The sequence below is a fragment of the Coloeus monedula genome, assembly GCF_965178545.1.
Source record: "Coloeus monedula genome assembly, chromosome: 6".
Taxonomy (NCBI): Eukaryota; Metazoa; Chordata; class Aves; order Passeriformes; family Corvidae; genus Coloeus; species Coloeus monedula.
This window is the reverse complement of record NC_138786.1, coordinates 46,108,193-46,122,843: the sequence shown is the minus strand read 5'-3', so window position 1 is coordinate 46,122,843 and position 14,651 is coordinate 46,108,193. Positions and strand designations below refer to the sequence as shown.

General features: G+C 36.3%; 1 protein-coding gene across 3 annotated transcripts in view; it reads right to left on the bottom strand.

The window, feature by feature from the left end:
* Positions 1-4,634: 4,634 nt before the first annotated feature.
* FLRT2 (fibronectin leucine rich transmembrane protein 2) overlaps positions 4,635-14,651 on the bottom strand; it is a 61,037-nt gene continuing 51,020 nt past the window's right edge. For all 3 annotated transcript variants that reach the window (XM_082283992.1, XM_082283990.1, XM_082283991.1), the window contains exon 2: positions 4,635-12,135. In XM_082283992.1, the coding sequence (XP_082140118.1) occupies positions 9,741-11,726 (1,986 nt within the window). In that variant the 5' untranslated portion in view covers positions 11,727-12,135 and the 3' untranslated portion in view covers positions 4,635-9,740. The remainder of the gene's footprint in view (positions 12,136-14,651) is intronic.

Below are 14,651 nucleotides of genomic sequence, written 5' to 3'. Positions count from 1 at the left end.
AGTATGATTGTGCATACTATTATGTGTGTGTGTGTCTTATATATGTGTAAAATGGTGATAAACCAATAGTGCAGTGGACAGATGTATTTTAATATACATAAACATAAACCATATAAATACAGTATGATTGTGCATACTATTATGTGTGTGTCTTATATATGTGTAAAATGGTGATAAAACAATAGTGCAGTGGACAGATACAGAGTAAATTACTACTAGAGCAGACCAAAAATGCAGGCAATGAGAAAAGAGCTTTGTTTTCCTTGTTTTAATCTTAAATGTAAACACTTAGATAACCATATGAGGCATCAAGCAGCAATCTGTCCTTTAAACCAGTCATTCTAGAGAAGGTTGATGTGACATAGAAGAAATGAGGCAAAAGCAATGGAAATTGTGAGATTGGTGTGTTTGGATTTTTCATAGACTGGATATAAACTGAATTGATATCACAGTAGAAGATCATTACTTCATGGCAAATGTTTCACTGAATTGGCAGTATTTCTGTAGCTTAGCTTTACTGGGTAATCATCACGGCTTGAAGGTATAATTGTTTTGTAGAAACCTTTTCCTTATGTTGTGACAAATAAGCAATAGTACAAACTGCTTAGTTTTAGTTTTTAAGAAAATTAATTTGACAAGAAATAAGGGAGAAAAGGAATAGACATCTAAACTAGTGTCTGATCTGATGGCTAACATAATGATCACATCTGCTGTGGATTGGAATTTTGCCTGCAAGGACCTTACTAATATTTGCCTTGATTAAAGGAGAGTTGTCGAAAATGTGACCTTTCAAATGCACCTTGTTGTGCTTCTTGAACATTGTCGTGTAGCTGGCACTCCCGAACTTACACAAAAGAGAAATTAAAGACTGGCAAAACAAAGTAAAACCCAGATCCTTCCTGGCTTTTATGGGCATGGGTTTTGCCTTTTGACACAAGCCCTCCAAGAGCATGAACCTCAGTGAAGATACCTTAGTAGGGTCCTGGACAAACCAAAGGTCCCATATAATGATGCAGAACACCTGTAATTTGCTGCATCCCTCATGGTATGATTCAGCTCTACTTCTGCCAGCTTCCATAGTCATCAATGCCATGACTGCAGGTATTTTCCTTCTGTTCTGGACAGCTTGTTTCTTGAGGGAGATCTCTGTGAAGTAGCTGTCTTTCCTCCTTGATCACTACAAAAAGGAATCTGATACCTAAGGAAGAAGAAACCTTTGTTCCCTTCTCTTTGTGCAGGTACTAATAATAATCTGTAAAACTGAGCCTATGAACCCAAAGTTCCTATAACCACAAACCTGAGTTTACTCAGTGTTTCCAGCTCAAATTCCCAGCATGACTATTGTAACTAAAGGTTGAAAAATAATTCAACTAAAAATTGATATCAAAATTCTTTAAGATAATTTTTGTTAACTCAGTATTCTTAAATTTTTTTTCTGTTAGAAAGAATACAGTCTTACCACTGCTGTAATTACAGCAGAAAATAGTTAATATTTGCTCTACTTCAAATTTGCTCCATTTTGTAAAGTTAAATTATAAAAAGGAAAGCCAAAACAAAATCAGAAAGCTCTACACATACACTTGCTACTTGTTTCTCATGAAAGCAAGTACTGCACATAAAGTAGACTATTCCTCAAAATCTTCATGGTTGATAAAATAAATCTGTGCGTGCAAAAGCTTCCAATAAACATCATGAAAAAAAAAAAGAAAACACTGGCTTCAAAACTGATCTGCAATGAAGATGTAAGTAAAAAGCCATCTAAACTCCTTTCTTGTGAACTGGAAATAGAATATATGCTCACTAGGGATGGGAAATATGAAAAGCTTCAATACTTTTATGAACTATTTTTTTTTAATTGCATAAAGTACTTAACTGCATACTATTGTAATAACTATTACGATATGGCATATCTCCCCTTACATTTCCACTTATTTTTCTAAGTAATATATCTTTGATAACTCATACGTGCTTTTTGTCAGGTGTAGTGTTTTCTTGAAAATTAAATAATTTTCGTGCCTTGCTTCTGCAGTCCTCACTTGCAAACACATGCCAGTGCCCTGCTTTCCTTTCTTTCCTTTCTTCTTTCCTTTCTCTTTCCTTTTTTTTTTACTACAGCTAAATCTTTGAGCTAACACTATGCACTTTCTGTAACTACTCATTTAAAGAGATTACAGACATTTATGAAGAGTTAAATATTTTGGAATATTGCACATGTGTTGGAAGTGGATTTCATCTGAAGAGTCTGAAAACTGTAAAGGAATTTTAAAATTATATCACAAATATATATGTGTATAGCATATGCATATGTATTTTATCATGTCCATAAAATGTCATTAAAAAGGAATATCTCTATGTTCTGTCCATCATTATTGCTGCATTTCATCTTCACAGAACAAAATCTGCCTTTCCATCATCACAAGCTGGTATTTTTGAAGTAGGAAAATTATATTATTCCATGTTTGGACACATTGTTCCAGTAATCATCAGAAAGAATTTGATTTATCTATGTGGTCACCTGTTCAAAGTTTATAGGAGTGGAACTATTGATTTCACTGAAGAAATACACCATTTTTTCACAGAATCTTTCTGGCAACTGTGCTTTACCAGAATTGTTTTGTCCCGCTTAGTGCTAGTAATTTAGCACGGAGGCTTCTTGCCTAGAGGGTGTTAAAGCTGTAAACACTCATGGATATCTGAGTTGGATTTTTGCATAATAATTTATATACTGTCTTAATTCTTCAGGGCATTCTATGCTTAGTAAAACAGGATAGTGTTATCAACATGACTTTTGTTCTTCAGCCAAATCCTTTCTATGTGGAGAAGGTAAATAATAGACACACTGAACAAAGTCAAGTCTCTCATTTGGTATAAGATGCCCCCACCAAAATGTAACTATTCTATAAACTCTTAATATTCATACATGCATTTTTTTTCAGTCACAACATAGCCATAATATGGAGTTATAAGCAAAAAAGCATGTGTTTATGTGAAAAAGAAGGTTCTTGCTATGCTCAGTGTCCCATTTGTGCTTTAAATGTCCTTATCTTCCATGGCTTTATATTGACCAGTGTTGCTCAGTACATACTTATCTCCCCCATCATTTTCTGTACAGTCTATTTCACAGCTTTCCCAGCTTTTCATAAGAGATGTAGGCCTACTGCCTTACTCAGTTGATGTACTTTATTTGGAGATACATCGTGTGACGTTACACCATGTGTCATATTGCATGCGTTTACTAATTGTTCTGTTATATATTATTGTGATTTATAGCTGAAATCAGTGGGGTCAGGATTTCACCATTAAAAATGTATTAATTTGTTTTAGAAATGAAAATTATTGCTAAAAATTCACCAAGTCTCTCTCTCTCTGTGTAATGGAAGTATTTTAGTGAATTTTAGTTTCTGCCTTTGTTGACAGCGGCATTTCAAGCAGAATTTTAATTTAAATATTTGTTTCATACTTTAATGGTGGAATGCAGTTTCTCCATGTGGTTCCATAACTCCACTTCAATGGAAGAACTCTTTTTAAAGTGAAATATTAAAAATTTTTGACTGAACAATAATGACAAATACTCCTCCATGTGCTTTCTTCGGGAGATCCTTGTAGCTAAATCCTCTGTACACCAGAAATTTATACACAATTGCACATGTGTATGAACAACTCCGGATAATTGAGCTTAAAAGTATTAAAAATAAAGTTTTATCTTTACTACAATAAATAACTTTGGGTTATTAAAAGATTACCTGATTAAGTCAGTCATTGTCAACTCTTTGTGACAGAAAATATTGTCAATTGAAAATGATCATGCCTTCATTGTCAGAAATACATAACTGATGGCAAGTATTTGTCATTTTCATTTTCTATATTGTCCACCTTCCTGTGGTAAGGCAAGTAGGTTCAGTTACCAGGGTCTCAGGTGGTTCAGTAGAAACATCAAATGAGGGGAAGCATATTACAGGGGGAAAAGGGCAGGACTAGGTGGACTAGGACCAGCCCCCAGTAATTTTACATTATTTTCGGGGGTTAAGAAAGAGAGTAAGATAATTTGTTGAGGAACTGTGACACTCAGCAATATTAAATTTCTATGCTTTGAAATAACATAAGTAGCAACATTCAATATCTCACTTTCTGGTAAAGCAAAAAATTAGTTCTTGTATATGGAAGTAGAAGAGGGTTAATTTCCATTTCTAAGTAGCCAAAGCATCTCTTTATATATAGAGTATATATTACCATATATGTTATGTATAAGATTTGCTTTATACAAAAATTTATTAAGGCTTATGTATGAATGTTGTGCATTCTGAAAATTCAAGAACAATTTTGAAGGGAGAATTGGAAAAAAAATCATATTTCATGTCAAGCAAACAGATTAAATAGATAATAATAGTTAAAAGACAGGTTCATTATTGTCATGGATGAATGTCAAATGCATTTATCAAATGGCTATGCATATAATGAGTCACAGCTTCCACATATATATATTTGTTATAGACATGTGTAGCTCCTTAAGTGTACCTATTGATTGCAAACACTGGAGTACAATCTGTTCTCATTTTACATTGATTTTCTATATGCATATCAGAAAGAGATAACCTTTTAAAGATAAGATTATATCTGAGAAACTGAGGTAACAAATTATTTAACTCTTCGAGAGACAGATGATACTTGTCTTTTAGAAACTGAAGAGAGGATTGAACAGACGGTAGAAATCTGAAAATATCTCCATGAATGAAAGTACAAAAGATTGATAATTTTTGTCCCTTTCAGATACCCACATCCTTATTTTAATTAACTTGCTCATATAAATACAGCAAGATTGTTGTATTTTTTTAAATAACTCTTTACTGAATATGTCAACAAGATAATATATAGTGTATAGTGAGGTTTTGAAGTTAACAATGCGTGCAACATGGCAGATTGCAGAAAACAGATAACGCAGACTTCAAACCATCTATTTTTCCATGTTAAAGATAGAAAGTATACCAAACACAGAACAGAATCAAGTGTGCATATCTCAGTTAAAATCAATTTTATGAAAGATCATCTTCAGATATTTGGGACCAACTCATGATAACAATTTTTTTAGTAGCTTATCTGTTTCTGAAAGGATCAGAATTCAGCTCTCATGAGGCACAATTCCACAGAGCCCCAGTGTAATAAAAGGTTGCCAAATCTCTTCTGTGCTAGTTTTCCATATGGACTACTAGCCAGTGTCCTTTTAAAGAGCAAAATATTCTCTACTGTACAAAAGTTTAATGCCAAATGCTTCAATATTGCCTGTAGTATCATCTGGAATACAAAGTGCCCTGTTCAATAGAGTTCAGGGAAGGAGTGACCATCAGCTTCCTAGGATTATCTCTGTGTTTAGAAGAGAGCATCAGGCAGGATTTGATGAGGTTCAGAGCCAGTAACTTTTGGTTTTGGCACTCACTTCTGTTTTGTTTTTCCACTGAGCTGTAAAGATAAGTCATGTGTAAAACCATTATTCTCATGTTCTAAAGAAAAACTTTAATCTCCATGTTAAATTTAAGGTGAGGAAGTACTATAAATGTAGAATTCAATGGGAATTAACCACTTTACTGTCAAAAGCTGAGACTGAACTTTCACTTCAATGTCATTAGTAAAGTGCCTTATGTAGACCCTTAAAACAATAATATCAATATGCATAAAGTTTTTTTGTTTGCAAAATTGAAATCAATAAATTTTTCAGACTCAGAAAATTTCTCTCATGAAAAAAGAAAATGATTGAGAGAAAAAAATATACTTTAGTAGCAAATAGCATATGTCATTTCATTTGTCTGTTTTACATGACATTCACTGTAGTCCTTTATTGGCTTACAGGGAAAACTGCTAATATCTTTTCAGTTCAAAGTAGATTATTCCCTAAATATTCTTATAAAGAAATTCAGTAATAATGTTCCAATAAGAACCTGTTAACACAAAGTCCATGCATTAATCGGGTGTTCGTTTCTGCCAGCAAGCCACATGCAAGGAACACTTGTTAAAGTGACAGAATCCATGAAAGTAAGGACCTGTTTGTAAATAAATACATCTTCAGAAGGAAAGCAAGCACTGGGAACAGCAGTGTCGTGATATTTCTTTAATGCAATTTCGCTTAAACTCTTGTTTTATTCTATTCACCAATCTTTCTGCACATCTATGGTAACTATTAGCTGTATACAATGGAAGATGGGTGAGATTTTGTCTGAAAACAAATAATTTCTCCCTGGATCCAATGAACTTGATCAAATCAGGACTTAAAAGCGAACATTTTGGGTGAGTTGTATATACACATATTTGGCATTTCTGCTCTATAGCCTTTACTTATTATATGTGGTCAGACATTTGTCCTATGTGAAGATCACCCAGTTTTTACAAAGCCCAAGGAAAAAGCTACTAATCTTAAACTTTACACTGTCAAAAGATCATTGTCCATTTTTAACTCTGACTTTTTCTTAATACTTTACCTAGTGAAATTTGCTCATTATGTATTTATCTAGGAGGGACCTGAAATGAAATCTCAGATGTTTGTGTGACTGGCACTTTGAGAAGTCCCAAATTCTGTTGTAGGTTGAAATACATTAACTGTTTTGGAGCTAAGGAACAATTAGAATTTGGAGAAACATTCTTCAAATGAAACATATTCAGTCGACTACACCTCTGAATTTTTTAGGTAATATTCCCAGCTCTATCCACAAATTTTTGTATAAGGGACTTGCTGTGCTTTTTTTCAGAAGAGTCTTTATAGTAAAGAAACTTTTGACAGTATCCCATAAAAATAGATATATTTTTCTTCATACTGAAAACAAACATAAACTATGCCATCTTTAATATCATGGTGGTTTTTAGGTAAGTGAGCAATAGTCTACATATTATATATATATATATATATATATATATAATATATATATATATATATGTATATGTATATTTCACCATTCAAGATCAAAATGAACAGTTTGTGAATGCCTTCTGTTTTGACCCTATTAGATAAGCAATCAGATTTGTTGTCATCAGGTTGGACTTGTGGATCACTCACCTGTAGTACAGGCCAAACTCCCTGAATAAGTCAATTGCTACAAATAAGGTGCCTATGGTATACTGAGGTCTAGAACAGAAGATTCCTCCTGCATCAGTCATTGAATTAAAAAATACTAGTACACATGTAGTTTCAAAGGAGGCCTTTTGAAATTAAACGTACAACCAGCTATTTCCTTGAAATTAAATACTATGTCCACACCCAATGGGAATCTCTGGCTCTGCTTAACTTCAAGAAAACTCCAGCATGCAATAGAAGCATGCAGAAGCACAACTATTTGCTGATTGTCTTTTGAGCTGTGACACCTACAATATGTTAAGCAAAACAAAACAAAACAAAGCAACAAAAAACCATCAAAACTAAAAGCCAAAGCCCAAAAGTATTGATCTCATCATCATCTTCAGTAAATAGATCACAGAAAAAAACCCTCACTTTGGCATAGACATTTCTACCTAGAATTATGCCATTTGAAATCATATGATAAACTTTTAATCAGCAAAATTTTAGTGACTTAACTATTCTAGTAGTCAAACAGGTTGCTTAGAATACCTGCTATAGCTGAAGAAAATAGCACATACGTAGGATATAGAGCGGAATTTAAAAACATGATTTTAAAAGATGTTGGTGGGAGGATGTGGTTCCTTATAAAATGGTTGTACTTTGCCATCAATCATAACTGGGTTCATTTTGTCGTTGCAGAAAATGAGTGCTATCATGTGATCTGAATTGAAGGAATACATGCTTATAGACTGCTGAGTTTCAAGAATGGGCTGAGTGAAATGAGCAAAAGAAAGGACTAAAACACTCTCTTGCAGCATAAGGAGCTTCATAAAGTGAAAAGTCTAAGCATTCCACCGTGAAAGTGCTTCGGCCTTTACTTCAAATCCACATGCAGCAACTTCCTGTCTATCCCTAAGTGGTCACTGTAAAATGTTCTCCCTTCAGTTCCCTACTACCTCAGGGAAGTTTTGTCTCTATTTTTTTTTTCTGTTGTTTTTTTTTTTTTTTTCCAATGTGATGTGAACTTTAGTTTGTTCCCAAGCGCAGGAGAAAATTAGCTACATTAAAAAGCAAACTGAAAAAACCCAAAGAATTAGACTCCACCACTGAGCTGGCAAGAATGCCACCATTCTTGACAGTCATTGAGTTCAGGCTGGCTGAACCATTACATAATTTTGAGAGCTGCATTATGGTTTTAATGCAAGCATGATGTTTTGTGTCGTGCATGTAAAGCTCAAGGACTGAGAAGGTATTGCAGCTAAAGATTCTGAGGGTATAAAAAAGCAAATTCTAAACCCACCTACTGCTTGTGAAGCAGAAATCATTATGGAAAACTTGAAAATGCTTTAGGTAAAAGAAGGGTAATTCAGAGGGACACAATGTACTTGTGTTCTCAAAATTTCTCAGTCAATCAAATGCTTAACTAATGTTAGTCTCTGTATGCTTTAATTGGGGAGGAAAAAAAGCAAAACAAACAAACAAAACCCACCAGAATCTGTACATGATGTTCACCACTTAAAATATTTCAGTTCATAATAGCTCTGGTGATCTTTTCAGGACTAAATAAATTTTTATAATATGTTTCTTGTTTGTTTTCTCTTTTTTTCTTTTTTTTTCCTATTTCTCCACGCTGAACAGAACTCAGACCCTTAAGTCAAACAAAGCTTGAACCATACAAACTAATAGTAAAACCTTTCCATTGTCATTATATGTTGCACCATGTTTTCAGCAATACACACTTTTAGATTTGAAATTGTACTTGAATACTGCAGAGCTGGGAGCACTCAGAATTTCCCTCATTCTGGCTTTACCAGAACACGCTGTGTCAACAAATGCTTCTCTATTAAAAAGAGGTGCAACTTAATGACAGCTCTCTGTCACATTATGTTACATAACGTTCACCTCCCACTGAGAAGATAGAATGGTCAGAGAATGCCCAAAGCTTCTTAATTATAAGTAAAAGCAGGAACAGTTTCTAAGATAAAGTATCTAGTATTGGGGGACATTTTCAGAGCAACTTTTTCAAATAGAAATCAAGGTCACTTTGAGTTTGACACTGAGCTCCTTCTATGTTTCCTGTTCCAAGTAGATTGAGAGAAAACTGATCAAAAAAGAAAGTAGCGTTTTTGGCAGCACTCAGAACTCCAGCTTTCAGTTGGAGGTGAGAAATGCAGAACTGACAAATAGGAATGGATGTATTTCCAATTGTTTGAAGCTCAACAGCAGTTGCTGGGTTCAAGTCACAAGGGTTGTACCCATTTTATCTGAATTGCTTTTGTCTGTTCCTAGTGACCCTGTTTTAATATGCACTTATTTTCCTGTATTCCAGGACACGTAGAAACTTAACATCCCTCAGACAGCTTCGACAGCAAAGTGGTTAATGTTTGAAGAATGAGTCATTCTTTCCTTTGCCATGACATTGGGTTCTTATTGTACAACCCTGTACAGTACTCAGCAATATTTTTTAAAGATTTAAAAAGCAAAGAGTTACAAAACCATTTGCAATTAACTTGAAATAGAAAAGATAGCACTTTTTTTAAATCCCATTATATAGTACACCGTATAAATTACAGAGTATTCAAATGCATAAATGCATCTGTTTAACATTTATCAAATGTAATTTTTTTCATTGTTGTTGGGGGGCTTATTTTTTCTAGAGTTTTTTTCTCCTTGTCCTGGAAACCCCCATCTTCCCTCACTATCACGTATGACAGTGCTCCAGGTCTGAGACATTGCTGTTGCAGTATCGCATGTTGTTGGGGATGTGGCAGTCTGTGTAGTTAATGCCCCCGTTTGGGGTATAAATGGGCTGCAGTCTGAAATCTCCTTTAAGGAGCTGATCATTATTTAAGGAGACAATCTGGAAGCTGGTTTCCGTCATCTCCAGGATGGAGTTGTCCTTCTTGGTCCCTGCCTCACAGTAGTCATCTTTCCGACGGCCGCGGTTGTATTTCCACTTCTGGGAGGTGTAACGACCTTTTTTGTGCATATGCCAGCAAAAAATGCTGAGCAAGACCACAAGGACAAATATCACTGCACCCCCAATCAACCCTGCCAGCAGAAATGGGGAGCCTAGGTTCTGAGAAGTTGTCTGCTCATGGCTGGAAGGGATGTTGCTGCCATTCAAAAAGGAAGCCTTGGTTGTGGCTTCTGAACAGACAGTGTCTTCTCCAGTTTGGTAATTGTTATAAGTATCCAGTGGAACCAAACAAATCCGATAAGTGGATTTGGGCTCCAGATTTACCAAGCTTGATTGCTGCTTCTCACCACTGATTATTCGTTCATGAACAATTCCTCCCACCAGACTATGGCCCATTTTAACCCATGTGAGTTTATATGCCATCACGCTAAAAAGTGACATCCAGTTGACTTGGATGCAAGTGTCATTGACGAAATGGATGGAGAGCTGAATCCATTCAGACAAAGGAGGTGTCACCCTTTCTCTGTCCTCTCTGACAGGCACAGTGGGGAGTGTGGCTATGATGGGAGTGAGAGGATTATATTTATTACTTGAGGGGGGAAATGATGAGCTGGGAACTAATGTAGTTGGCATGGTTGTAGCTGGGACTGGGGTGATGATTAGTGGCAGACCAGGGGTGGTGGTGGGGCATGACAACATATTCATGTTGAGCTCCCTGACTGCCATACCTCGGACCTGCTCTGGTCCCTGGCACATAAAACCCCGTACATTGATGGAAGCAGGAATAAATTTGAGCCATTCAGTGACCCACTTAATGCTGCAGTCACATAACCAAGGATTATTCCTTACAGTGAGTTGTCTCAGATTATGGAGATTATCAAATACTCCCTTTGCCAACATCCGAAGTTGATTGTTGGAAATATCAAGACGTTCCAGTTTGTGGAGGTTTGAAAAGGCTGTAAGTGGTATATGGGTTATCTGGTTGTCCTGCAAATAAAGTCTTAGCAGATGTGTACCTGGAAGATCGGGAGGAGGGTAAGTCAGTGAATTCCGAACTATTGAGAATTCCTTGAGCTTGGAGAGGTGGCTAAAGGTGCCTTCAGCTATGCCTTTATTAGTAAGGAGATTGCCATCCACGATCAGGCGCTCCAGACTTGTAAGATTCTGGAAGGCCAGGTCTGAAATGACAGCAATTCGGTTTTCATCTACTCGAAGTTCTTGTAAGTCCAGCGGAAGGCCTACTGGCACACTGCTTAAGTGATTCTTGGACAAGAACAGAAGCTTGAGGCTGATGGCTTCCTGGAACGCCCCATCCTCAACGCCAACAGTGGAGATGGAGTTGTCATCCAGGTGCAGTTCTTCCAGCTTCAAAAGCTGAGCAAGAGCAGCACGTGAAATGGTCTGAATGTTGTTTTCCTGCAGGTGGAGAACCCTGACATTCTTGGGCAGGTTCATGGGGAATTCATCCAATTGGTTGCCATACAGGTAGACTGTGTGCACAGACTGGACATTGTGCAACTCTGCAGGAAATCCAGCATTATTAATTTGGTTATTATGGAGGTAGAGGACGGTTACACCCTCTGGTATCCCAAGAGGCACTGAGGTCAAGCTTCGTTCATTACAGTAGACAAAGTTTCGGTCACAGCGGCACACTTTTGGGCAGGCCAAAATTTTGGAGACCTGTATGTAGAGCCCCAGGGAAACAATAAGCCATGATTTCATGAGAAGAGCCCAATCTGTGGGCCACATTTTAGTCCACGAACCCATTTCTAATTTAAAGAAATAAAGTACCAAATTGTTTAACAACTGATTACAATAATAAAGCACAGGTAACAAAATCTCAGGTCGTTAAATTGGCTTCTATTTATGTCCAGTGTTCAGGCCAGAGTTAAAGTCCTGGAGGCTAAGCATAAACCAATCCTTTTCTAATTGGCCTACCTCCTACTTTTGAAAAGGAAAACACAGTCTTATTAGCCTGGGTTACAAAGTTTGTCGCCTTCCTCCATGTGTGCTGAAGGAATCAGTAGCCATGTCTTTGCAGATGAATAACAGGTTACTTTACAGCTACCAAAAGTCTCTGTGCCTGGAGGGATATTTCACTGAAGTCTGTTGGTGTCTGTCAGCTTTCTGAAGTCAGCAAAGTCCTCATATCAGCTATCTGCCAGTTCTGGCCTGCCTGTAAAAGGAAAGAGAAAAGAAAATCTGAATAGCATGGAAAGTTTAATAGGGAAGAACAAGCCCATCAGAAGACTATTCTAAGGCTGATGGATTTCTGGGGGAAAAAGGGACAAAAAAGCATTAATATTAAATATTATCTTAATATTACTGTTAAATAATCTTGAAATAGATTTGATGCAAAGTCGTTGCAATGACTGAAGGACTTGCAGTGACTTCACTGAAGGTCAGATCTATCACTTTCATTTGCATACTCTACCTTCTCTTTGTCCTCTCACAGTCTGTTTAAAATTCTAAAACTAAAAACAGCCCAAAACCTAAACTATTTAACTGAAATTTTTTGCTCAGGTAATTATTTTTCTTTTTCAGAGCCACTAACTTCAATGAGTGCTATTCCCTGATACCTGACAGAGTAGACTCTGGGCTGTATTATTTAATCACACTCTATGGTTTTTTTCATTTCCTACCAGACTCTGGTATATTCTGCTTCTATTTCTGTAATACCATTTCATATATTGTCCAAATTAATGCACACTGCCAGATTATTGTACCTCAGTTTAGTGAATTAGAGGCTTATGAGGAGAGTCTTTTATGGTATGCATGGTAGTCCACAAATGTAAGATATCCTGCTGTAAGACATTTATTTGCTAAACCTATCATCTTGTTATTGGTTCTGATGTGAACTGTGCTGTCAATAGATTTCAGAACTTGCTTTACACTAAATGAAACAGGCTCGCATCTGCTACATTATTGTTTTAGGAGATCAGCTCAAACTATGACAGTTTTTCAGAACATTTCCTTTGAAACCATAAAGGTTAGATACGTCTTTTAATTTTGCTGCACAGTTATCTGTGAATGGCTACAGAAACAATTCAGTCTGTAAGCATGCTTTTTATGCTCCCAGCTACTATTTATTATTCAGATCTATAACCAAATATTCCCGCTCTCTAAAGCATGCAATGAAAGGTACTGTGTTGTTTGATGTTTTCTTGTCTTACGCTGTTTCCAATGATTAAAAAAAAAACAACCCTGCATTATACATAGTTGGACCTAATGAAGGACATAAACCTTGGCAAGTACAAAGCATGTGCAGATCTTAGGGTTTTCAACTGCAGTGACATAAGCACAGTAATTTTCCAGGTTTTGTTTATTCAGATCGTAACTCATTGGCTGGGATTTCAAGAAAATACAGTTTTAGTGAACAAAAGTATTCTGTTTCAAAATGGTGCTCACTTATCTATTTATGTATTTATTATTATTATTATATTTATATTTATTTTTATTTAAGCAATTTAAAACCATCCAGGTCATTAAGAAAGAAATTTGCTTTGGTTGTACACAGAACCTTGTTCTTCTGATATTTTGTGCAGTTTATAACATGTCCCAAATGCTACTTTTGGGAATCCCATGGACTGGCAGTATAGAAAGCATCCTTAGGAGTCAAACTCTTATAACCCTTCAACCTTGCACTTTCAGATTACTGTATTTATTTAGAGCATCATCAGGTATCAGCCACAAGGTTCAAACAGCTGGAGATAAAAAGTCAGACCCTGAAAAATCCTGTTAATCATTATGACTTCAAATCTTAAAGATATGTCATACTGTAATACAGTACAAATGCAAATGTAATACTGTAATACAGCCTATGCAGTGTATTGTCCTTTTATAGAAGCAGTTAGATTAAGTACCCGGCTGTTCATGGTTTTCTCTCTCACAGGCATATTTCAGTCAAGAGTGATTTCTTTTCAATTATGGCAGATGACGTGATACTGTAGAGAAACTCTTAACAGGATTACATTCTAACATGAGCCTAAGTGTGACAGTTTATCCGCCTTTAATATGGCCTGGCTCCCATCTAGATCATAGTGCTCTGATCCATCATGACACTCTCCTTTTAAAATGAGAATGGATATGCAGAGCCTCCTCTGAGATGCTTGGGACCACACAGGGTAATAACAGTTGTTCTGTCACTTTTCCATCATCATCAGAGAGAGACAGCCTGTACCTCCTAACAGAGCCAATACCCTGCACTAAGCTCGCTTCCGATTGTAAGTCCAGTTACTGATTCCGTTTTATTTCACTCCTGGGTGTAATAGAAAGCCCAGCTGAGAACATGCAGCCACAGGCAGCTGCAGTTCCTGGTTTGCAGGGAATCTCCTAAGAAGGGACTGTCATATTAAAACTGATTTATGCATTCACCTCATTCTAGTACTCTGGCCAGTGCACCTCTCACCTAAGTAAATGTGGCACCCAAATTAAAGATTTCAGTACCAATTCAAACAAATTGAGTCAAGCACACAGCACTTCTCATTAGATACTATAGGAAAAAGAGCTTTGATTGCATAGTCACTTAACTAGATTCTGGAGCTTCTCTCCTTTTCTTGTTACATGGATTTTACTATTAGAAATCTGTTAAAATTTTCCTAATGATTTCTTCCCTTGTAATGGTAAGAAAGGCAGTCCTTTTACTGGTGCAAATATCCTAAACTCTAGATATCAGTCCTTAATACACTGATA